At 49.9% G+C, this 25252-nt stretch overlaps 1 protein-coding gene across 2 annotated transcripts; it reads left to right on the top strand.

Moving 5' to 3' along the window:
• Positions 1–6: 6 nt before the first annotated feature.
• Positions 7–23129, top strand: LOC137855010 (interferon-induced very large GTPase 1-like). 2 transcript variants are annotated; one of them, XM_068679081.1, is made up of 3 exons: positions 9942–10041; positions 10798–12031; positions 13964–23129. In XM_068679081.1, the coding sequence occupies exon 3, from the start codon at positions 13966–13968 to the stop codon at positions 21277–21279; it is 7314 nt and encodes a 2437-aa protein (XP_068535182.1). In that variant the 5' UTR covers positions 9942–10041; positions 10798–12031; positions 13964–13965; the 3' UTR covers positions 21280–23129. The 2 variants fall into 2 exon arrangements, with proteins under 2 accessions (XP_068535181.1, XP_068535182.1); XM_068679080.1 differs by lacking the exons at positions 9942–10041; positions 10798–12031 and adding an exon at positions 7–114.
• The last annotated feature ends 2123 nt before the right edge of the window (positions 23130–25252 follow it).

Genomic DNA, 25252 nt, shown 5'->3' with positions numbered 1-25252 from the left:
GGCTCTATAAAGAGTGGGGTCAGGGGTGGGCTGAGGCTGTGCAGGGGCTGCGCTGAGATGGCACGGGAGCTGGGCTGAGACGCTACTGGAGCTGCAGAGCACCAGGGAGGGCAGGTAGGTCCCTGCTGACATGCACTGGGCAGGGTAGGGGCCACATGCGGAGACCCCTTGGCCTCCTGCTCGCTGTTTCACCCATCTCCTGCTGGGCTGCGAGATGCCAGGAGGGCAGCAGGGCTTTTCACACAGGGGAAATGGGCTCTGCTCGGGTGTCGGGGACGGAGGAGCAGCTCCCTCCAGTCAGGCTGCTGCAGGATGTGGGGGGGCGTGCTGCAAGGGCTGCCCTGGAGGGCAGGGAGGATCTGGGGGCCGGGGCAGCAGCAGGCAGGTAAGCAGGAGGCCCCCTGGGACAGCCCAATGCCCCGCAGAGGTGCGAAGCCTGGCGGTGGGGCTAGATAGGGCAGTGATTGCTAAACTCTCCTTACCTTGACCCACGAGCTTGTCTTGCTTTTGTGTCTCCGCTTTTCTCCCAGTCCTGTTGGTGGGGAGCGGGGGAGCAGCTGCTGGGTTCTCCTTGTTGGCCGGGGCCAACTCAGCACAGGGGTCCTCTCCCTGTCTTGGGGGCTGCCGCATCACCCACAGCAGGCAGAGGCACAGTCAGGATGGAGTAATTTTTTTCCTTGTAGCTGCTATAGGCTATGGGTTTGATTTAGGATGAGAAGGATGCTGACAGCACCAATGTGTTAGTTGTTGCGGAGCAGTGCTTGCACAGAGCCAAGGACTTTCCTGCTCCTCATGCTGTCCTGGCAGAGAGGAGCCCAGGGTGCACAATGAGCCAGGAGGGGACAGAAGCACGACAGCTGACCCCAAGGAACCAAAGGATGTCCCATCCCAGAGGACGTACTGCTCAGCAATAAAATCTAGGGGAGCTGGCTCGGGTGGGGGGCAGCTGCCGCTAAAGCGAGGGTTAGGCTTCAGTCAGTGGTTGGTGACCAATTGCACTGTGTATCACTTGCTTTGGATATTTGTTGGTTTATTATTATCACCATCATCATCATTATCCATTCCTTTTCTGTCCTATTAAACTGTCTTCTTCTCAACACGCAGGTTTTTAGCACTTCATAGTATCCTAAATTGGTTTCGATTGGAAGGGACTGTGGTGGTACTGTTCTTCTAAGCATTTGAGCTCTACCATAACTGCTCTCTCTCTCCCCGTCCTCATAGGAAAAGTGGGAGAAAATGCAATGAAAAGGGCTCATGGGTTGAGATAAGGACAGGGAGATCACTCAACAAGTGCGCTTAGATAAGCTTCTAAGAGCATCTGGATTTTTTTTTGCCCTTTAATTTTTTTTTCTTCAGTTCCCTCCCCCATCCTGCTGTGGGGGTGGGGGGAGCCAGCAAAGGGCTGTGTGGTGCTTTGCTGCCTGCCTGGTTAAACCACAACATCCTCCAACACCACCCCAGTGGGCTTCATGCTCCTCTGGCAGCTCCCCCAGGGCCCTTCCACCATGGCCCTGGGCAGGCGTTGGCTGCTCCCTGCATCGTGCTCTGAAAACAGCCCCAGAGGCATAGTCTGTGCATTGCCAGGTCATCTTCCCGACCATGAGAAACCAAGGCTCCAAATGCTAAAGAATCCTAAAATGGTTTGAGATGGAAGACATATTATAGATCATTGTGGTTGTTCTGCTCGAGTGGGCAGCTGAGCTCCACCACAGCCACTCTCTCACTCCCCCTCCTCAAAGAGGAATGGGGAGAAAATACAATGAAAAGGGCTCAAAGGTTGAGATAAGGACAAGAAGATCACACAGTAATTATTTGTGAGGGGAAAACAGACTCAGCATAGGGAGACAGTAAGATTTATTGCTTATTACTAACAAACTAGAGAAGTGAGAAACAAAGGAAAGAAACCAAAAGCACCTTCCCCCCCCACCCACCGTCTTCCACCTCCTCCCCCCGAGCGGCGCGGGGGAACGGGGGAATGGGGGTTATGGTCAGCCTACAGCACTTCTCCGCCACTCCTTCTCGGTCACTCTCGTCCCCTGTGCTGTGGGGTCCCTCCCATGGGATGCAGTCCTTGACGAACTGATCCGGCGTGGGCTGCCCACATGCAGCAGCTCTTCCAGAGCTGGTCCAGATATGGGTCCGTACCACGGGGTCCATCCCTCAGGAGAAAACTGCTCCGACCTAGCTCCCCCACGGGCAGCAGCTCCTGCCAGGTCACCTGCTCCTGCGTGGGCTCCTCTCTACAGGCTACAGGTCCGGCCTGGAATCTGCTCCGGCAGGGGTCTTCCACAGGCGGCAGCCTCCATCGGTGCAGGGCCACCTGCTCCACCGTGGTCTCCTCCACGGGCTGCAGCGTGGAACCCTGCTCCACCGTGGTAGTCCATGGGCTGCAGGGGGACATCCTGCTTCACCATGGTCCTCACCACAGGCCGCAGGGGACTTCTGCTCCGGCGCCTGGAGCACCTCTCCCCCCTCCTTCTTCACTGACCTTGGCGCCTGCAAGGCTTTTACAGAGAAATGACTGGCTGACGGGGTGGTGTCTGGACCAGGGATTTGGGTATTTTGATCTTGGGCCGTCCTTTGAGAGGTTGGGTATGTGGGCTATGGACAGACACCAAGTGGGGCGCAAGTTTATTGGGGAGCAAGCTCTCTGGGCTGATTACCAGGGCTTTAAACTAGGTTTGATGGGGGAAGGGAGGGGAGCTAAAGGTGACAGAGAAGGGCTTGGGGAAGTCATCACTGCTGTCACTGTTGAAGATAGGGAAAAACTTCTGAGCTCTCCCATAGCATTGTCTGAGGGCTCCTCAGAGAAGGTAGCGTTCCCCATCCCCTGTCCAGTATCTTCTTCTTGCATCCCCCCAGGGGTAACTGCACCTGCTGCTTCCCTAAAGTGCCTGTACACCAATGCACGGAGCATGGGAAACAAGCAGGATGAGCTCGAGATCTGTGTTTGGTCGAGAGGCCACGATCTCGGTACGATCACTGAGACGTGGTGGGACAGCTCGCATGACTGGAACGCAGTCATGGAGGGCTATGTCCTCTTTAGGAAAGGCAGGCTGGGGAAGCGAGGGGGTTGGGCTGCCCTTTATGTGAGGGAGCAATTAGAGTGTACCCAGCTCCAGCTGGGGGAGAGTGAGGGACAAGTGGAGAGATTGTGGGTGAGAATTAAGGGGTGGGCTGGTATGGGAGACACGGTGGTGGGGGTCTACTACAGGTCTCCAGATCAGGAGGAGAAAGTCGATGTGGCCTTCTACGAGCAGCTGCTAGTAGCCTCACAATCACAAGCGCTGGTCCTCATGGGGGACTTCAGTTACCCAGACATCTGCTGGGTAAGCGACTCGGCCAGGCACAAGCAGTCCAAAGGGTTCCTACAAAGTGTTGAGGACAATTTTCTGATGCAGGTGGTGGAGGAGCCGACGAGGCAGAGGGTGCTCCTGGACCTCGTTCTTAGCAACAGGGATGGCCTTGTTAGCGATGTGAAGGTTGGGGGCAGCTTGGGATGCAGTGACCATGAGATGGTGGAGTTCCAGATAGAACTAGGCAAAGGAAGTAAAGCTAAAAGCAGGATTGCTACCCTGGACTTCCGAAGAGCCAACTTTGACCTCTTTTGGGACCTGCTTGGGAGTATCTCATGGGATAGGTTGCTAGAAGGCAAGGCTGCTTGTGAGAGCTCGGCTACATTTAAGCAGCACTTCTTCCATGCTCAGGGTCAGTGCATCCCGAGGAATAGGAAATCGGGGAAGGGGGGCAGGAAGCCCACGTGGATGAGCAAGGAGTTCATCAATAAGAATAAAAGGAAGAGGAAGGTCTGTGAAATGTGGAAAAAGGGCCTGTCCTCTTGGGAGGAGTATAGATGTGTGTGGTGGTTTTACTCAGGTGGGCAGCCGAGCTCCACCACAACCGCTCTCTCACTCCCCCTCTCCTCAAAGAGGAAGGGGGAGAAAATACAACACAGAGAACTCGAGGTTTGAGATGAGAAAGGTTTAATTAAAGGGAAAGGGAATGGGGAGGAAAAACAGAAACAAAAGAAACAATCAGTCCGCGCGGAAGCACAGAGAGAGAGAAAAAAAAATATTCTCTACTTCCCATCAACGAGCGGTGTTCGGCCACGTCCTGGGAAGCAGGGCCTCAAAACGCGTAGTGGTTGTTCAGGAGGAACAGCCCCCTCCCCCACGAGAGCCCCCCCTTTTATTGCTGAGTGTGACATCAGGTGTTATGGAATATCCCTTTGGTTGGTTTAGGTCAGCTGCCCCGGCAATGTCCCCTCCCCATCACTTGCCCACCCCCAGCCTGCTGGCTCTTGGGGGCTTGGAAGGAGTCCTGATGCTGTGACAGCACTACGCAGCAATAGACACAACACTGGAGTGACATCAGTGCTGTTCCAGCTACGAGTGCAGAGCACAGCACTGTGCGGGCTGCTGCAGGGAAAAGGTGACTCCAGCTCAGACAGACCCAACACAACTTCCACCCCTTATTCCATAACATTTGTGTCACAATCAGGTGCAGTTTAGTATATAGAAGTTCTCATCACCATTGTTTTCTGTCCATTGAAGAATTTTTATGTCTGTACTTCTCTTTATTCTATAGGTCTTTTCCCAAAATGCTCATAAAAACTGTTGATGGTTTCAGCTTCATCTGTCAAAGTGGTCACTCAGGGCAGGCGAAGTTGGTTTTCTTGACACCAGCACCAGCTTAGCTCACATCACTGTTGCACTTGCCCAGTTCCTTGTAAAGTTGACCTGTCATTGGTTCTGCAGTGTCCTCCTACAACACATAACTTGGATGACAGATTAATTTTCTCCCAGTGTTAAATCTCCTTGAGGCACACATTTGATATCCCCATTCTTTTGCATGACCCACCAGGTAGACCCTGGTCCTTGGGCAAAGACAATCCCATGAGTGGGTTTGCCTTTTCCCATGGCAGGGGCGACCCACACTGCCTTCCCCATCCACTTTCCCACATGCACTACAGGGACTTCAGCTTCTCCCACAGTGTGTAGGGGTTTTGTTTCAGCAGGACCAGGACGGCTGTCAGACCCCCTGTTGTAAACTAGCCAAGTGGCCTCTGGTAGATTTATATCCCAGTGTTTCCACGTCCCAGCACCCAATGCTCGCAACATAGTTTTTAACAGTCCATTGTACCTCTCAACCTTCCCAGAGGCTTGTGGGTGATAAGGGATGTGATACACCCATTCAATGCCATGTCTCATGGCCCAGAAAGTGATCAAATTGTTTCAGAAGTGACTCCCATTGTCGGACTCAATTCTTTCTGGTGTACCATGTCGCCACAACACTTGTCTTTCCAGGCCCAAGGTAGTGTTTCGGGCCGTGGCATGGTTTACTGGATATGTTTCCAGCCACCCAGTAGTTGCTTCTACCATGGTGAGTATGTACCGTTTGCCTTGGCGAGTTTTTGGGAGTGGTCTGATATAGTCAATTTGCCAGGCCTCACCATATTGAAACCCTAGCCATCTCCCCCTGTTCCAGGGAGATTTTACCCTCATGGCTTGCTTGATTGCAGCACAAGTCTCACACTGATGGGTAACCTGTGTAATAGCCTCAATGGTCAGGTCCACCCCTCGATCACGAGCCCATCTGTATGTGGCATCCCTCCCCAGATGTCCTGATGTTTCATGGGCCCATCGAGCTACAAACAGCTCACCCTTACGCCCCCAGTCTAGGTCCACCTGAGGTATTTCAATTTTGGAAGCTCGATCTACTTCTTCATTGTTCAGATGTTCTTCGGTGGCATGATTCTTAGGCATGTGAGCATCTACATGACGTACATTTACAGCCAGGTTTTCTACCCGGGCAGCAATATCTTTCCACAGGGTAGCAGCCCAGATAGGTTTACCTCTGCGCTGCCAGTTGTTCTGTTTCCATTGTAGCAGTCACCCATACAGAGCATTTGCCACCACCCATGCGTCAGTGTAGAGATACATTACTGGCCATTTTTCTCTTTCAGCAATTTCTAGGACCAGTTGTAGAGCTTTCACTTCTGCATACTGACTCGACTTGCCTTCCCCTTCCATGGCCTCCACAACTTGTCGTGTGGGACTCCACACAGCAGCTTTCCACTTCCGATGGCTCCCTACCACACGGCAGGATCCGTCAGTAAACAACGCATACTGCTTTCTGTCTTCTGGAAACTCATTGTATGGTGGTGCCTCTTCAGCACAAGTTACTTCTTCTGTCGGTACTCCAAAATCCCTGCCCTCCGGCCAGTTCATAATCTCTTCCAGGATTCCCAGGTGGTTGGCTTTCCCCATTCAAGCCCACTGTGTAATTAACGCTACCCATTTACTCCACATAGTGTCGGTTGCATGATGTGTAGTGGGGATTTTCTCTTTGAACATCCAATGTAACACAGGTAGCCGTGGGGCCAGGAGGAGTTGTGCTTCTGTACCAACAACTTCTGAAGTGGCTTGAATCCCCTCATATGCTGTTAATATTTCCTTTTCAGTTGGGGTGTAATCGGATTCTGATCCTCGATAGCCCCGGCTCCAGAACCCCAGAGGTCGGCCTCGAGTTTCTCCTGGGGTCTTGTGCCAGAGGCTCCAGGTGAGCCCATGCTCCCCAGCTTCAGTGTACAGTATGTTTTGCACAGCTGGTCCGGTACGGACAGGCCCGAGGGCTACTGCACGAGCTATTTCTTGTTTGAGTTGTTCAAAGGCCTGTTGTTGCTCGGGGCCCCACTCGAAAGTGTTCCTCTTTTGAGTCACTCGAGATAGAGGACTCACAAGCTGACTATAGCCGGGCACATGCATTCTCCAGAATCCCACGAGGCCTTGGAAAGCTTGTGTTTCTTTTTTGCTAGTTGGTGGAGACATAACTGTTATTTTGTTGATCACATCCGTTGGAATGTGGCGACGTCCATCCTGCCATTTTACCCCCAAGAACTGGATTTCCTGTGCAGGTCCCTTGACCTTATTCTGTTTAATGGCAAAGCCAGCTTTCAGGAGAATTTGAATTATTTTCTTCCCTTTCCCAAAAACTTCTTCTGCTGTGTTACCCCATACGATGATATCATCGATGTACTGCAGGTGTTCAGGAGCGTTCCCCTGTTGCAGTGTCATCTGGATCAGTCCGTGGCTAATGGTAGGGCTGTGTTTCCACCCCTGGGGCAGTCGATTCCAAGTATACTGAATGCCCCTCCAAGTGAAAGCAAATTGTGGCCTGCATGCTGCTGCTAGAGGGACAGAGAAAAATGCATTAGCAATATCGATTGTAGCATACCACTTGGCTGCCTTTGACTCTAGTTCGTACTGGAGTTCTAGCATGTCTGGCACTGTTGCACTTAGTGGTGGTGTGACTTCATTCAGGCCCCGATAGTCCACTGTTAGCCTCCACTCACCATTGGACTTTCGCACTGGTCATATAGGACTGTTAAAAGGTGAATGAGTCTTGCTGATCACTCCTTGGCTCTCCAGATGGTGAACTAACTCATGGATAGGTGTCAGGGAGTCTGGGTTGGTGCGATATTGCCGCCGGCGCACAGTTGTAGTCGCAATTGGCACTTGCTGTTCTTCAGTCCTCAGCAATCCTACAGCAGAAGGGTCTTGTGAGAGACCAGGCAGGATAGACAGCTGCTTAATCGTCTCTGTGCTCAAGGCAGCTATGCCAAAAGCCCACCGGTAGGTACCCTTTTGGATCCTTGAAGTACCCTTTCCTGAGGTAGTCTATGCCGAGGATGCACGGAGCTTCTGGGCCAGTCATGATGGGGTGCTTTTGCCACTCATTCCCAGTGAGACTCACTTCAGCTTCCAATATGGTTAGCTCTTGGGATCCCCCCGTCACTCCAGAGATAGAGGTGGGTTCTGCCCCTTGGTGGCCTGATGGCATTAAGGTACACTGTGCGCCTGTGTCCACTAAAGCTTTATATTTTTGCGGTTCTGGTGTGCCAGGCCATCGAATCCACACAATCCAGTAAATCCGGTTGTCCCTCTCCTCTACCTGGCCAGAGGCAGGGCCCCACTAGTCCTGGTCGGAGTATCTATCAATTAATTCTTCCAAATGTGAAGCAGAAGTCTTTTCGTCAGGGTCAGGAGTAATACTATCCCTTCTACTGCCTCTGGGGGACTGTCCAACAGAAACTGGGGCAACAATCCTCCTAGGGGCCCTCTTTGTTGCTGCTGTATCTTTCCGTAGCTCACATACCCGAGCAGCTAGGGCCGAGGTCGGTTCACCGTCCCACTTCCTCATATCTTCCCCGTGGTCACGTAAATAAAACCACAAGGTACCTCGCGGTGTGCGTCCCAGATTCTCCCTTGTTTGAGCCGGGGACTGCTGGTGCTTGATGGCCGAAAGATTTTTCCGTCTAGGTGAGGACGAAGCTATGTGTTCATCTAGCCGTTGGGACAGTCTCTCCACAGCTGAAATGCGGCCCCGTACTGGGGCAGAGAGATTTTCTTCATATTTATGAAGTTGATTGGACACGTTGTCCACAGTTGGCCCCATCCCCTCCTCCCAACCCATTACTGCCAGTGTGCTGGCATGTGTTGGGGGTGCAGCCCGTACAAACTTCCGCCACATGGACGTTGTGCATTGAACTTCATCAGGGTCTTTAGGTACCTGGGCGTTGTTTAAACCACTATAGCGCATCTCCAGCACAGCTAATTCCTGCAGCTGCTGGAGGCCCTTATCCATAGTGGTCCATTTGCTTACTTGGTATACAATATCCTCTTTGTGGGGATACCTTTCTTTCACAGCTGTTAGGATTCGCCTCCAGAGGCTGATAACTTGTGCCTCTCTTCCAATTACTCTATCAATGAGCCTTTCTCTAGAAAGGGATGACAGCTGCTTGGCTTCATTGCCTTCTAGCTGTTGGGTATTGGCCCCACTATCCCAGCATCGAAGCAGCCAACTGAGGATGTGCTCACCTGGATGGCGACTGAAGTCTTTTCGTATTTCTCGCAGCTCACTCAAAGATAGAGACCGAGTAGTTTCTGATTCATCTATGATTTCAGTCTCTTCTTCGTGATATTGCCGTGATGACGCTGCTTTAGAGCTGCCTGCCTTTTCCTCTTCTCCCTCATCCGTAGGAGGAGCTTCTTCCCTTACTAAACAACCTGATCTCCGTTTCCACTGTTTTGTCTTTACTACAGGGGCGACTGATACCATAGATGGTCAGTCCTCTGGGGTGGTCACAGTGTGTGCTGTCTCATCATCAAATTCAGGAACCTCCCTATCCCCTTGAGGGTGCTGGGCAATGTTAATTGACATCTGATAGGCGTAAGCCAGACCCCAGCAGAGTGCAGCAAGCTGGTGGAGTTCTCTAGGATTGCCAGGGTCAGGACATACATCTTTCAAACATTCTACCAGTTTTCTTGGATTTTGTACTTGTTCAGGGGTGAAATTTAGAACCATTGGAGGAGAAAACCATGATAGGTACCTGCCCAAATACCCCCACACACCTTGCCACCCACAACTACTTTGTCTGGGGACAGGTCCTTGGATAATATTCTTAATAAATTGCTTTACCTTGGGGAAGAAGACAAACACTAGACCTAGTAAGAGGAGGATAATATCTGACCGAGGGTATCCAAGATACTGAAAGGCTGCTGTAATTAGCCCACAGGGAGAAAAGGAGAAGGCACCACACCCGATATTATTCACTGATTGACTGCTAGGGGCAAAAAAGAAGGCACTGTAATTCTTAATATTTTCAATAAGATAATCTCCATGAGACCAGGAGGATAACAAGGCCGGGCCTGAATACCAAACAAAACTGAAGGCCAGTATGTGACAGCACAACATGATAAAAAAAACAAGCACAGACTTCAACACTTTCTCCAATCGGATGTAAAGGAAAAAAGAAAACAGAGAGTGGGCTACATACAACATATCCACACAGAAAAGTATTACCAGAAAACCAAGCATTATGACTATCAATATGTTAGTTGTAAATACTTCAATCAATGCTATTGTTATCTCAATCCTCGAGCCCCACGTTGGGCGCCAAAAAGGACTGTGGTGGTTTTACTCAGGTGGGCAGCCGAGCTCCACCACAACCGCTCTCTCACTCCCCCTCTCCTCAAAGAGGTATGGTATGGGAGACACAGTGGTGGGGGTCTACTACAGGTCTCCAGATCAGGAGGAGGAAGTCAATGAGGCCTTCTACGAGCAGCTGCTAGTAGCCTCACGATCACGAGCGCTGGTCCTCATGGGGGACTTCAATTACCCAGACATCTGCTGGGTAAGCGACTCGGCCAGGCACAAGCAGTCCAAAGGGTTCCTACAAAGTGTTGAGGACAATTTTCTGATGCAGGTGGTGGAGGAGCCGACGAGGCAGAGGGTGCTCCTGGACCTCGTTCTTAGCAACAGGGATGGCCTTGTTAGCGATGTGAAGGTTGGGGGCAGCTTGGGATGCAGTGACCATGAGATGGTGGAGTTCCAGATAGAACTAGGCGAAGGAAGTAAAGCTAAAAGCAGGATTGCTACCCCGGACTTCCGAAGAGCCAACTTTGACCTCTTCTGGGACCTGCTTGGAAGTATCTCATGGGATAGGTTGCTAGAAGGCAAGGGTGCTTGTGAGAGCTCGGCTACATTTAAGCAGCACTTCTTCCATGCTCAGGGTCAGTGCATCCCGAGGAATAGGAAATCGGGGAAGGGGGGCAGGAAGCCCGCGTGGATGAGCAAGGAGTTCATCAATAAGAATAAAAGGAAGAGGAAGGTCTGTGAAATGTGGAAAAAGGGCCTGTCCTCTTGGGAGGAGTATAGATGTGTGTGGTGGTTTTACTCAGGTGGGCAGCCGAGCTCCACCACAACCGCTCTCTCACTCCCCCTCTCCTCAAAGAGGAAGGGGGAGAAAATACAACACAGAGAACTCGAGGTTTGAGATGAGAAAGGTTTAATTAAAGGGAAAGGGAATGGGAAGGAAAAACAGAAACAAAAGAAACAATCAGTCCGCGCGGAAGCACAGAGAGAGAGAAAAAACAAATTATTCTCTACTTCCCATCAACGAGCGGTGTTCGGCCACGTCCTGGGAAGCAGGGCCTCAAAACGCGTAGTGGTTGTTCAGGAGGAACAGCCCCCTCCCCCACGAGAGCCCCCCCTTTTATTGCTGAGTGTGACATCAGGTGTTATGGAATATCCCTTTGGTTGGTTTAGGTCAGCTGCCCCGGCAATGTCCCCTCCCCATCACTTGCCCACCCCCAGCCTGCTGGCTCTTGGGGGCTTGGAAGGAGTCCTGATGCTGTGCCAGCACTACGCAGCAATAGACACACCACTGGAGTGATATCAGTGCTGTTCCAGCTACGAGTGCAGAGCACAGCACTGTGCGGGCTGCTGCAGGGAAAAGGTGACTCCAGCTCAGACAGACCCAACACAATGTGTTGTCAGGGCCTGCAGGGACGCAACGAGGAAGGCTAAAGTCCACCTAGAGATGAGGCTTGTAAAAGAGATAAAGGATAATAAGAGGGTTTTTTCAAGTATGTAAACAGCAAGAGGAGGACTAGGGATAATGTGGGTCCCTTGCTGAATGAGGGGGTGTCCTGGTCACAGGAGACACTGAGAAGGCAGAGATACTGAATGCTTTCTTTGCTTCAGTCTTTGCTCCAAGGACACTCCCCCAGGACTCCTCACCCCTGACAATAGGACAAAGGGTCTGGGAAATGGAGGGCTCCCCCCTGGTGGACATGGGAGTGGTTCAGGAGTGTCTGAGTGGGCTCAACGCACACAAATCCATGGGTCCCAATGGGATGCATCCACGTGTGCTAAGGGAGCTGGCAGTTGTGATCACCAAACCACTCTTTATCATCTTTGAAAGGTCCTGGAGAATGGGTGAGGTGTCTGAAGACTAGAGGACAGCCAATGTCACTCTGGTCTTTAAGAAGGGCAGGAAGGAGGATTCGGGAAACTACAGGCCAGTCAGTCTCACCTCTGTCCCTGGAAAGGTATTGGAGCAACTTGCTCTGGATGCCATCTCCAAGCAATTGGAAGAGAAGAAGGCTATGAGGAGTAGTCAGCATGGATTCATCGAGGGGAAGTCATCCTCGACCAACCTCGTTGCCTTGATGTCATCACCAGCTGGGTAGGTGGGGGGAGAGCGGTGGATGTCATCTACCTTGACTTTAGCAAGGCTAAAGAGGGTGGTGATCAGGGGAGCAGAGTCTGGCTGGAGGCCTCTGACTAGCGGTGTTCCCCAGGGGTCGGTGCTGGGTCCGGTCTTGTTCAACATCTTCATCGACGACCTTGATGAGGGAATATTGTCTGCCCTCAGCAAGTACACCGATGACACAAAGCTGGGAGGAGTGGCTGACACGCCAGAAGGCTGTGCTGCCGTTCAGTGAGACCGGGACTGGCTGGACAGATGGGCAGGAAGAAGCCATATGAGATTTAATAAGAGCCAGTTTTGGGGCCTGCACCTGGGAAGGAACAACCACATGTATCAGTACAGGCTGGGGGACAACCTGCTGGAGAGGAGCTCTGAGGAGAAGGACCTGGGGGTCCTGGTGCACGACAGGTTGACCATGAGCCAGCACTGTGCCCTGGTGTCCAAGAAGGCAAATGGGATCCTGGTGTGCATTAAGGGGAGCGTGGCCAGCAGGTCAAGGGAGGTGATCCTCCCCCTCTACTCTGCCCTGGTCAGGCCTCACCTGGAGTACTGTGTCCAGTTCTGGGCTTCCTGGTACAGAAAGGACAGGGATCTCCTGGAAAGAGTCCAGCGGAGGGCCACAAAGATGATACGGGGCCTGGAGCATCTTCCCTATGAAGAAAAGCTGAGAGACCTGGGTCTGTTCAGCCTGGAGAAGAGGAGACTGAGAGGGGATCTCCTCAGTGTATATATCTGAGGGGTGGGGGACAATAGGATGTAGCCAACCTCTTCTCAGTGGTTTGTGGGGATAGGCCAAGGGGCAATGGCTGCAAGTTAGAGCCCAGGCAGTTCTGCACTGACATGCGAAAGAACTTCTTCACAGTGGCGGTGACGGAGCATTGGAACAGGCTGCCTAGGGAGGTTGTGGAGTCTCCTTCTCTGGAGATATTCAAGGCCTGTCTGGACGCCTATCTGGGCAGCCTGCTCTGAGGAACCTGCTTTGGCAGGGGGGTTGGACCCGATGGTCTTTCGAGGTCCCTTCCATCCCCTACAGTTCTGTGATTCTGTGATTTTCCTCACTCCTCTCACTCTCTCAGCTGCTTTATGGCACAGCGTTTTTTTCCCTGTCTTAAATATGCTCTCACAGAGGTGCAAAACAACATCGCTTATTGGCTCAGCTCTGGTCAGCAGTGGGGCCCTTACCAAACTTGGGGCAGCTTCTAGATCCTTCTCACAGAAAACACCCCTATGGCCCCCTGCTACCAAAACCTTGCCACGTAAACCCACTACAGCTGCCAGGACTGGTCTCACCCATCACTTTTTGCGTCTCTGTGAGAGCTTATTTAAGACAGGGAAAAAAACACTGCACCACACAGCAGCTGAGAGAGTGAGAGAAGTGAGGAAAAGCCTTGCAGGCGCCAAGGTCAGTGCAGAAGGAGGGGGAGAGGTGCTCCAGGCGCTGGAGCAGAAGTCCCCTGCGGCCTGTGATGAGGACCATGGTGAAGCAGGATGTCCCCCTGCAGCCCATGGACTACCACGGTGGAGCAGGGTTCCACGCTGCAGCCCGTGGAGGAGACCACGGTGGAGCAGGTGGCCCTGCACCGATGGAGGCTGCCGCCTGTGGAAGACCCCTGCCTCAGCAGATTCCAGGCTGGACCTGTAGCCCGTGGAGAGGAGCCCACGCAGGAGCAGGTGACCTGGCAGGAGCTGCTGCCCGTGGGGAAGCCAGGTTGGAGCAGTTAGCTCCTGAGGGATGGACCCCATGGTACTCTGTCGGTCTGTGTCTGCCTATCTCGGGGGTGCCCGAGGCTGGGTTCCAGCAGCAGGGTAGAAGAAATCCCTGAGCCAGGAACTATGGAGAGGCCTCTTTGAAGGGGTGGTGGCCTCCTCTCACCTAATGTAACAAAAGTCTCTTTTCCCCTTCCACAGCCATGGAGTCACAGGAGGAGAGAGCAGATGCTGGGGAAAAGGCACAACTTGCTAAGCAATTGCTGGCAGAAGCATTTGAGAAGGAAGGACTTGACGAAGAATACTGGCTCCCCAAACTGTCAGAGATATTGGGTGTTAAGTCAAGAGATGCTTTGAAACATCTGCAATATGAAGACTACCTTAAACTGGAGTGCGAAGTACGGTACCCTTGGGAGACCAAGGCACTCCAAAGGCTCCTAGGAATCACAGACAACAAAAGAGCTGTTGATGAAGTACAGAAGCAGTGCTTGGAGAGGATGAAGCAGAGACAAGAAGCAGCCAAGTCAATCCTACAGGAGCTGGAAGAAATGCAGAAGAGCGGCAGCCACAGCAAGGAAATGATAAGACAGAAAGAGGAGGCCCTATGGCAAGCCATGGACATTCCCAAGGAGTACTGGGCACCTCCAGAGAAGGCATTGCTGGATGAGCTGGTGAGCATCCAGAAGCAACTGGAGCAGCAGGAGAAGTCCATGGGGAAGAGGGAGAACGTCTCTGATGAGGAGGTCCTGAGGCGGGCATCAGGAGGCCTGGCTCTGCAGGGGATTTACCAAACCAAGAGCCTGGAGGATGTGCTGGCAAAGCGAGAGCAACTCATCAGGGTCCCTGATGGCTTCATGCTCACTGGTCCAGTGCAAGGGTCACTGCTTGAGAGGAAGGAGTTCTCCTCCTCTGCAGCAGAAGCCACTTTCACCAAGTCCATGGAGCAGCTGGGGTTCAGCATCAGCACTTCTGCCAAAGCTGGGTTCTGGGGGTTCAGTGTTGAAACAGGAGTAGATTTCAGCAAGTCCTCACAGTCAGAGGACTCCCGTTGGTCACACTCAGAGCAGGCGTACATTTGCACCACCAAGTACCAATACATCCCTGTGGCCTCCTACTACTTCCAAAAGGACCAGCTTCGCCTCTCAGACGCAGCCCTGCGAGAGCTGCAAGACATCGAACAGCTTCTGAGCATCACCCAGGAGGCAGACAGGTTCCACCTACTGAAGAGCAGGTGCGCCAGCTTCTTCAGCAGGTTTGGGTCCCACGTGAACCAGGGACCCATCCACTTTGGGGGAATATTCTGGTGGAAAGCATCTGCCGAAGGTTTCAGGGCAGAGCAATGGGATGAGATGAAGCAACAAACATCTGAAGCACTGAACAGCTACGTCGGGGCTAGCTTCAGCGGCTTCGGTACCAAGTGGGGAGTGAAGGGGGATGCTTCAAACTCCATCTCACAGGCATCATTTCAGGGAAGAGACAGAAGCAGCACCCACAGAGCAGTTCAGCTCTATGTGACCAAAACAGGGGGCCCAGCAGAGACGGATTCCCTTCCCAAGTGGAAATGCGGGCTTGTGGCCAATAACACAACCTGGTGTGTGATCGACCGGGGCTTTCAGCTGATCCCAGTGTGGGACATAATCGTGTCCAACCACAGCAGCGATTTTAAAGCCTCCCATCAAATGGGCAGCGGCCTCAGGACTGTCTACCAAGCGCTAACAAATCACAGCACCGGTGTGATCTTTGGAGAGGAACTGGCCAGTGCCATAGAAGAGGCCAGAGCTTTCCTGGAGCAAGTGAAGACCTGGGAGGGGACAGTGGATGAAAAGAAACTGCTCATGTTGCTAGATTTTCAACAGGGTCTGAATAACAGAACAAAGAATCACAGTGTCTGGATCAACATATGTCTGTCAGACAAAGCATTGCAGGAGTTCCTGGTGAACACTGTTTCTTTTTGCCAGAAGTCTTCTCCAGAAAACACCACCTACATCAAATCTCTGCTGCAGTGCCTGCTGGATCCTCACATCTACTCTGTCAGGGACTTCCCCAGGGCTTCCTTCATTATGCAATGGGTCTTCCAGAAGGAGCACACACTTCCCCAAACTCCCAGTATTTCCAGTCTTGAAGATCTCAATACAACCCTGCAGCAGATGAAGGAGTACATCCAGGAAGTCACCTATGCACCGGCAACTTCTGCATCTGCCATTCATGAGGCAAAGATCAAAGCCACCTTCACTATAAGCCAGTCTGTTTCTTCCTTGCTCCAGTCTCTGCAGCAAAGGGCACAGGAAGACATAGAACTCTTAGTGCTCTTAGTTACAACCAGCACGGGATACCAAGTAGAAAGCAGCACTTTTCAGTACCTCCTTGGGTGTCCAGAAATTAATTTCATGATACAGGAAATGCGCCTGGCACATAACGAGTATCAGAGCCTGAAGGAACAGGATGTTTACAGAGCTCAGGCCTTCCTGCTGCTGACGGGGCTCACCATAACATCCAAAAACACAAAGGTGACCCCTGAGCAGAAGAATGACCGCTTAGTTTTCATGAAAGAAAAGATGAAAAACACATGGTCCACAGAGATGAAAGCTCTCCTCAAAAAGCACAATGCATTCAAAGACTGGGAGATGCTGGAAAGAGATTTGCAATCCTTCATCGATGGGCAAGTGGAGGACACATCTGGCAACCTGAACAAAGACAGTATAATGAAAGACCTGGAAGATGCTTTTCAAGGCATGCAGCCTCCAAGTCAGTGCAAACCTAAATCAGACAGCAGCAAATCCAAAGCAAATCAAGCCGCTGCAAGCCCGGAGTTCCTCAACTTACTTAAGCGCCTCGGGCTGGAAAGGTACTATCCAAGAAAAATGGGCACAGAAGATTTCCACATAATACACCAGACATCTGTACACAACAGCCAGCCCAGCAAGGACAGCGAGCTACCATTTTACTTCCTGCAAAGGCTCCTGACCGTGGATTATCGGGTGAGGTACCTGACTTGCAAGGAGGCGAGTAAGCCAGGAGTTGTTCCCACACCAAACACCTCAGCGGAGGAGCACGAGCCCTCTGATTCCTTTGATGACTTTCTCAGTGACTTGGACAAAGGAGCCCCTGAATCTGCAAGCAGGGAGAGTCATGTGCACCCCATGGACCTCCAGATGGCAATTTTTCATTGTGCTGATGATTTTATGAGACAGTACCTTTCATCCAAGCTCGCTTTCTGCCAGTTTGCACTACCCCTCCTGGTACCAAACCCGGGCACTTCACAGATAGAGTTCCCTCTCTGGTCCCTCAGCCAAATCAAGAAGAGCTGGAAATGGACGGAGGGATCGGGAGAGCAGACGAGGACTAGCAGTCACAAAAACAAACTCATTTATCAGGCAGAGATGCCCATCGTGTCCTTCCTCCGCATCGGCAGCTCTCCTTCCTCTTCCAAGTCTCAGCTCCTGAATGCCCTGCTGAGCATGAGAAAACACGACACTTTTTTCCACCGCCATTGCAAAGGCAGCACCAAAGACTGCTTCCTGATGAAAGGTGTTGTGGAGATCTCCTGGTACCTTCCTCGTGGTAGCGACGACGACAGCTTTAACGGCCCTGTTGCTTTCTGTAACCTGCACGGAGATGCAAGGGATCACGAACCCCAGCTGCAGTTTTTACAGGAGATCTCTGCCGTGAATGTGGTTCTTGTTTCTGAGTTGGATCAGAGCAACGAGCAAGACAGGAGAATTTTACGTGATCTGTGGCAGTCTCAGAGGCCTTTGGTTTGCCTTTTCGCTGAGAAAGAGAGCATTGCAGCTGGCCGATCTGGCCAAAACGTAAGAATAGGGATCAAGAACAGAAATGAAGCAGAATTAGTGGGTGAGCTGACAAAAACCATCCGAGACCTAGTGGAAGGGTCGAGCACGCTTGTTAGCCTCAATGCATGCCTGAGCACAGCTCGCCAGCACGGCTTCTTAGTCGATGAAGATGCAGAAGCGTGCGTGACAGCCAAAGAATTGGCAATCAAACTGGTGAATCTGTTGAAGAAGGAGAAGTTGACTGAGATCAAATCACAGCTACTGCCTCTTCAGGGAAAACTGTGGTACCTGTGGTGTAAAAAGGACAAAGAACTCACTCGCTTGCAGGAAAAGAGGAACAAGAGCATAGAGCATCATCGGAGCCAAATTGAATTGGAGAAGTCAGCAATACGAAGAAAGCAACTAGGCAAAGCGTTTCCCCTCAATCAGCTGATGAAAACAGTCCTTGGCTTTCTCCAGTCACAGCCAGACAATACCAAGAAATTCTTTCTGCAGTGGATGAAGATCTTCATGGAGGACATCTCCTCTGATCACCTTGAGAAGCTGAAGAGAGAGTATCATCAGTTATGGTCTCAAATCCTGGCATTAAAGAAAAGCAATGGAAAAAGCGACCTGAAAACTCAATTGATGAAGAAATTAGATGCCCTTTCTGATGAAATCAATGATTCGTCCATTGGCCTTGAGCATATTTTGAGAGAGGTGGGGCAGATTTATGAGGCACTGGAATCAACAAACTCCAAAGAAAAATGGTATGTCAAACTACCTGAAATTGCTGCCAATCTGATGGTTTTAGGGTATCCCATTGAGCTGATGGATGGTGATGCTTCTTACGTACCACTGCAATGGATTGGAGCCATCTTTGACAGGTTAATTGAGAAGCTAGGGGACAAGCGACTATTTGTGCTTTCCGTGCTTGGCATCCAGAGCACAGGGAAGTCAACCCTGCTGAATGCCATGTTTGGTCTCCAGTTTAACGTCAGCGCAGGGAGGTGCACCCGGGGAGCGTTTATGCAGCTCATTAAAGTGGATGAGAAGCTCCAACAGGATTTGAACTTTGATTACATGCTCGTTGTTGACACAGAAGGACTTCGTGCCATAGAGATGGCCAATAAGCAGTCACTTAACCATGACAATGAGCTGGCCACCTTTGTCATTGGCATCGGCAACATGACTCTGATCAACATCTTTGGAGAAAATCCTTCAGAAATGCAAGACGTCCTTCAGATTGCTGTGCAGGCTTTCCTGAGGATGAAGCAAGTTAATATTTCCCCAGGCTGCCTCTTTGTGCACCAAAACGTGGGCGAAATAACTGCAAAGGAACAGAACATGGAAGGACAAAGACGTCTGCAGGAAAAGCTGGATGAAATGACCGTGACCGCGGCCCAGCAGGAATTCTGTGACATCACCTGCTTCAGCGACGTCATCCGCTTTGACGTGAACACCCACATTCATTACTTTGCTCACCTGTGGGAAGGAAACCCACCGATGGCACCGCCCAACCCCACCTACAGCCAGAACGTCCAGGAATTAAAGAGCAAAATTCTCCAAGCTGCCAAGAAGGAATCGCACAGCAGCGTTTTGAGGCTCTCCAGCTTGAAAGTTCGTATTAGTGACCTGTGGAATGCCCTGCTGAATGAAAACTTTGTTTTCAGCTTCAAGAATTCAGTGGAGATTGCTGCCTACAAGAAACTGGAAACTGCATTTAGTCAGTGGACCTGGCAGCTGAGAAGTCACGCCTTAGACTTGCAAATGAAACTGGAAAACAAGGTGCGGAACGGGGAGTTGGGTAAGGTCACCACGGAACACCTTGAAAAACTGGTGCAAGAGAGAAGTGATGCCATCACCAAGAACATGGAAACATTCTTCAGTGAAGACAAAGACCGTGAAATACTGATCCAGTGGAAATGCAGCACAGAACTGAAGCTGAAAGAACTGAGAGAGTCCCTTCTTGTTGAAACGCGAAGGAAGTGTGAGAAACTTCTAGAAGTAAAGAAGAGCCAGAGTAAAATGGATGAGAGGAAGTCTGAATATGAAAACGAGCTCCTGAGAAAGAGCAGAGAGTTGGCCCTGTCTCTAAAAGGCCAGAAATTAGGTGAAAGTGAACTGAGAAACCACTTCAATTCCCTCTGGATACAGTGGGTTACTGAAGTGTCCTCTGCTGCTCCCCCTCTGGAACAGGTGGACATTGATGTGGACATAGAAGATGTGCTTCTAGATCACTTTAAGGAGCCCAAGGTAGATATACGAATCAGAATGTTTTCCCAAAAGACTGTCTTTTGTGTTGACAAAGAGAAACACGTGTCTAGGAAGAAAAGTTTTTTTGGCTTTTCTAAAAGTTTGGACGATGCAGATGAGAACAGCATGCAACGCATTACAGAGAGCATCATAATGCGTGTGAAGGCAAACATTGAGAAGAAGGAAAAGGACAAAATGGATTACAGTCGAACTTTTATTCATGAAATACTAAATGAAGTGAAGGAAGGTATGAACTCTGTCCCTACCACTGCAAATTACAGTTTTAATAAAGATTACAGAATGGAATTATCACTGTACCTGTGCAGAATGGCAGCAGAAAGGTTTAAAGACATGCATGCAGCATTCAGGAAAGCAAATGATCCAGTCGTCTACCTGGAGAGCAAGAGAGAAGACTTCTTCAAATGTTTCCAGATTTCCTGCCAAGGAGCCTCTTGCATCACAACATTTGCTGATTTCCTGTGCAGCAAGATTGCCCCAGCTCTCCAACATGCCATCTATGAGAAGACAGCTCTTGACATAGCTCGAGACGTGAAGGATAAAATTCCAGATTTCGGAGGCAATAGATCCACTCTGGAATATTACATGCTGAAATACCTAGCAGAAGAAGAAAAATTTGAAACTTTCATGTATTATCTTAATGCCCCAGGAGACTTCTTAAATAATTACATTAAGACAAAAGTTGAGACATACTGTTTAGATAAGAACAGAAGGCTAGAGATGTTTTTAAGAGACTCCCTCTCTCGTTACTCTGAAAACATTCAGTCAGCAGTTTTTGCATCAACCACGGTTGTCAAAGACAGAAAAGACAGAAAGGATCAAATCTCTCTTTGGCTGGATGAATTCTGCAGAGTACTCGGAGATGTGCTAAGCTTGCCCAGGAGTGACCTGAAGGGCATTGAACATCAGGAGATAACAGACGTAGAGTTCCTGAATAATGCCATGACAGAAGCACTGTCTCCCGTTATTGATGATCTTAGGAAAGAGTTTGAAGAAGCTCGTATGAGCTCCTTTGAAAGGCAGCCTCACACAATACTGGCTGAGCAGTTTGCCGGGTGCCAGGAGCGGTGTCCATTTTGTGGGGCTGTTTGCACTAACACTATGCCAAACCATGACGGAGACCACCGGGTTGTCTTCCATCGTCCACAAGTTTTTAAAGGATGCAGATGGCATAAAACAGACAACCTAGTCATTGATATTTGTTCTAGCCTTGTTTCAAGTGACTGCATATTCAGGATTGGTGAAGACAGATGGATCCCCTACAAGAAATACCAGGATGCAGGACCTCCCTATTCCACTTGGAGCATTCTTCCTGATCCATCCATGCAAGCATACTGGAAATGGTTTGTGTCTTCTTTCAGGACACAGCTAGAACAATGCTACAATGGGAAATTTCATGGCAAAGGAGAAATCCCTGCTTCATGGCACACAGTTTCAAAAAGGGATGCACTTGCTGAACTGGAGAAATGTTAGGCTAAGTTGGTATGAAGGAAAAACTGCAAGTGCTTTGCATTTTAGAAGAACATAATACGAGGATAACCACAAAATCTTCTTGTAATGATTATGACTTAAACCATGTCAATAAAACTAAATGTAATTGCTGCATCGTTGGGCAAACTAAGGAGTGCTTCTCATGCTGCTGCTCAGCGATTCCCTTGCTGTGTGATAAAGTCAAAGTCCTCTTCCTTTCTTGCCATAAATATTTACCTCAGCTTTGTCTTAAAGCAAACTAGAAAAACATTCCGGTAGCAAGCAGTCATACCGCCAAGATCAAGACCAAGTGCCAGATGAAGAGCAAAGGCAGCATTAGCAAGTACCAGTTTTATCAGCTGCTATGGGAAAAGAATGGACTCTGGCAAAAGAACAGTTTCCCTGCAGCAATACTTGTCACACTTGCAGAAAGGACAGCGGGGTCTGCGAGCAGGTGAACATTTGTGGGGAACTTGGCTGTTTTGATTTTTGGGATTATTGTTTGCATTCATAAACTTAGTACTCAGGTGCTGTTCTCTTTCTGATGCCATTAAAGCAATTAACACAGCAGCCTATGCGGATTTAGACAGTGATTTTAACTCTGTGGTTATTAGGTATATGTCCTAGGTTAAGATGTACCCCCACTTCCATGAGCCATTCCTATTCATGAGCCTGGGCCTGGCAAAGTTCCCTCCAGCACCTAGCCACCCCAATTCCTTTTGCCAAGCACTTCTGTGTTGGGTAAAAGCCCTTTATAACCAACGTAGAGAATTCGACAGCTTTGCAGCTTCCCCAGCAGCTGTCAGCAGTGCGTGAGCTTAGCGTTTGTGTTGTCAAGACGGACAGATGGCAACTGAACAAAAAGGGTCTGGAGAACATGGAAGTGGCTCTGCCTGCACCACTGCAGAGGGAGAGTTCTGCCTGAAGAACTGTTGTTATAAATGGCTCAGGATTCAAATTAGGATTAAATAAAAAAATAGGATTTATTAAAAGAATATAAAGGAATAGAGGTAAGCAAACAGTGCTGGGTGCACCGGGAGTCTCCGCTCCACCAGGACACACACAAGTTACATCAAGCAGCTGATTTTTATGCACCTAGACAAATACATATTCATTACTACTTCTAAAAAAATAGATTATTATAATTAGCTTCCGGGGTCCAGTTCCTCCTACTGGAGCATGCGCATCAGTCTCCTCTGGGGGTCTCTAGGGGTCTTTCATGCTGAAGGCTCGTAGTCTTCCTCTCACCTTTGTACTTACTCGGCACTATTCCAAGTTTATGGAACACTCTCTGTACACTCTCTGCAGGTCTTGTCTCCCAACCGTCCTTCAGCTTCTTTTTTCTTCCTCTTAATCTCTTGGCCCCCCCTGGCCAGATACCAAGGATCCTCATAGTATCCCATAACAGTCACTAGTTGTTATCAGTTGTTCTGAAACTCCCAGACATCAAACACAAACAGCTTTCTTATTTGACGCTTCACGAGTAATTAAAACATTCTTCCCCAGCCATTCACAGACACATCTATAGCAGTGTTAAGTTAATCTCGAAGAAGACAAAAAAAAAGGCTGTAACTGTTAGAAATAGAAGTCTGGAATAACAAAAGCAAACAGGTTCATAAATTTAGGGAGTGTTTTCTGAAGACGTGATAAATTGACTAGAATGAGGGGGAGACTGGGACACACTGCATCTGTGGTTCAAGAATTAAATTGCCAGTGCAGGACCCAGAGGCAGACAGGATTCAAACAGAATTGTTCTTTATGGACACGAATTGTTAACACATTCCTCACACTGTCAAGAGTGGTGATTCATTATAATGCTTTGTAGTCTTTGCTAATAAACTGTTTGAGTTGGACTGGACTGGTCTCTGCGTGCTTCATTTCAAGTTGAGCCACAATTCTCCTAGAATCATAAAATCAGAATGGTTTGGGTTGGAAAGGACTTTGAAGATCATCTAGTTCCAATCCCCCTGCTATGGGCAGGCCCACCTCCCACTAGTCCAGGTTGCTCAAAGCCCCATCCAGCCTGGCCTTGAACACCTCCAGGGATGGGGCATCCACAGCATCTCTAGGAAACCTGTGCCAGTGCCTCACTGCTGTCATATTCAAGATTTTCTTCCTAATTTCTAATCTAAATCTCCCCTCTTTTAGTTTAAAGCCATTCCCCCTTGTCCTATTGTTACACGTCCTGATAAAGAGTCCCACCTCAGCTTTCCTGTAGAATCCTAGAATCATGAAGGTTGGAAAAGCCCTCCAAGATCATCTGGTCCAACCATCACCCCATCACCAATGTCACCCACCAAACTGTGTCCCCAAGCACCACGTCCAACCTCTCCTTGAACACCCCCAGGGACGGTGATGCCACTGCCTCCCTGGGAAACCCATCCCAATGCCTGACTGCTCTTGCTGAGCAGAAATGTCTCCTCATTTCCAGCCTTCTTATCGATGGGTGTCACATTTGCAAGTCTCCAGTCATCTGCAACATCTCCAGTTGACCAGGACCGCTGATAGATGATTGAAAGTGGCTCAGCAATCACATCTGCTAGCTCCCTCAGCACCCTTGGGTGGATCCCATCTGGCCCCATGGACTTGTGACAGTCCAGGTAGAGCAGCAGGTCTCTTACTGTTTCCACCTGATCTGTGGGGGGGTTATTCTGCTCCCCGTTCCAGATTTCCAGGTTGGGAGCCTGAGACCCTGAGGCTGAGACCTGAGGATAACTGGTCTGACTGCTGAAGACAGATGTAAAGAAAGCATTGAGAATCTCAGCCTTTTCCTTATCCTCCGTAGTCATGTTCCAGAAAAAGATGGAGACTCTCCTTCGTCCTGCTTTTACTGTTAGTATTGTTGTGAAAATGTTTTTTATTGTCTTTCACCACAGCTGCCAGATTGAGTTCATGCTGGCCTTTAGCCTTTCAGATTTTCTCTCTGCATATGCTAGCAAACTCCTTGTACTCTCCCTGAGTTCCCTGTTCCTTCTTCCACAGGAGGCTAACGCTTTTTCCCTCAAAGACTTAGCAAAAGTTCCCTGATCATCCATGTCAGTCTTCCTCCTCAACAGCTCTTCTTAAGGCCCATGGGGACAGCCTGCTCCTGCAAGTTGAAGTCCCCTACGAGAGCAAGCACTGACGATTGCATGACTTCTGCCAGCTACTTGTAGAATGCCTCTTAGAATCATGGAATCATGGAATGGCGTGGGTTGGAAGGGAGCTTAAAGACCATCTAGTTGCAACCCCCTGCCATAGGCAGGGATGCCACCCACTAGATCAGGTTTGCCAGGGCCTCATCCAGACTGACCCTGAACACCTCCAGGGATGGGGCATCCACAGCCTCTCTGGGCAACCAGTTCCTGTGCTTCTCCACCCTCTGCGTGAAGAATTTCTACCTAACATCGAATCTAAGTCTCCCTTCTTTCAGTTTAAAACCATCCCCCATTGTCCCACCATTATCTGCCCAAGTAAAATGTCCCTTTTCATCCTTTTTATAAGAACTCTTGAAGTATTGAAAGGCTGTGATGAGGTCCCCCCAGAGCATTCGCTTCACCAGGCTGAACATCCCCAGCTCTCTGAGCCTTTCACAGAATCACAGAATCACAGAATCACAGAATTTCTAGGTTGGAAGAGACCTCAAGATCATCGAGTCCAACCTCTGACCTAACACTAACAGTACCCACTAAACCATATCCCTAAGCTCTACATCTAAACGTCTTTTGAAGACTTCCAGGGATGGTGACTCCACCACCTCCCTGGACAGCCCGTTCCAGTGCCTAACAACCCTTTCAGTAAAGAAATTCTTCCTAACATCTAACCTAAAACTCCCCTGGTGTAACTTTAGCCCATTCCCCCTCGTCCTGTCACCAGGCACATGGGAGAACAGGCCAACCCCCACCTCGCTACAGCCTCCTTTAATGTACTTATACAGAGCAATAAGGTCACCCCTGAGCCTCCTCTTCTCTAGGCTGAACAAGCCCAGCTCCTTCAG

This window comes from Anas acuta, chromosome 3 (genome assembly GCF_963932015.1).
Source record: "Anas acuta chromosome 3, bAnaAcu1.1, whole genome shotgun sequence".
NCBI lineage: Eukaryota > Metazoa > Chordata > Aves > Anseriformes > Anatidae > Anas > Anas acuta.
This window is presented reverse-complemented; position numbering and strand designations above follow the sequence as displayed.

Bases quoted from the DNA above. Each gene is read 5' to 3' on its own strand.
- LOC137855010 (XM_068679080.1), top strand. From the start codon at position 13,966: ATGGAGTCACAGGAGGAGAGAGCAGATGCTGGGGAAAAGGCACAACTT.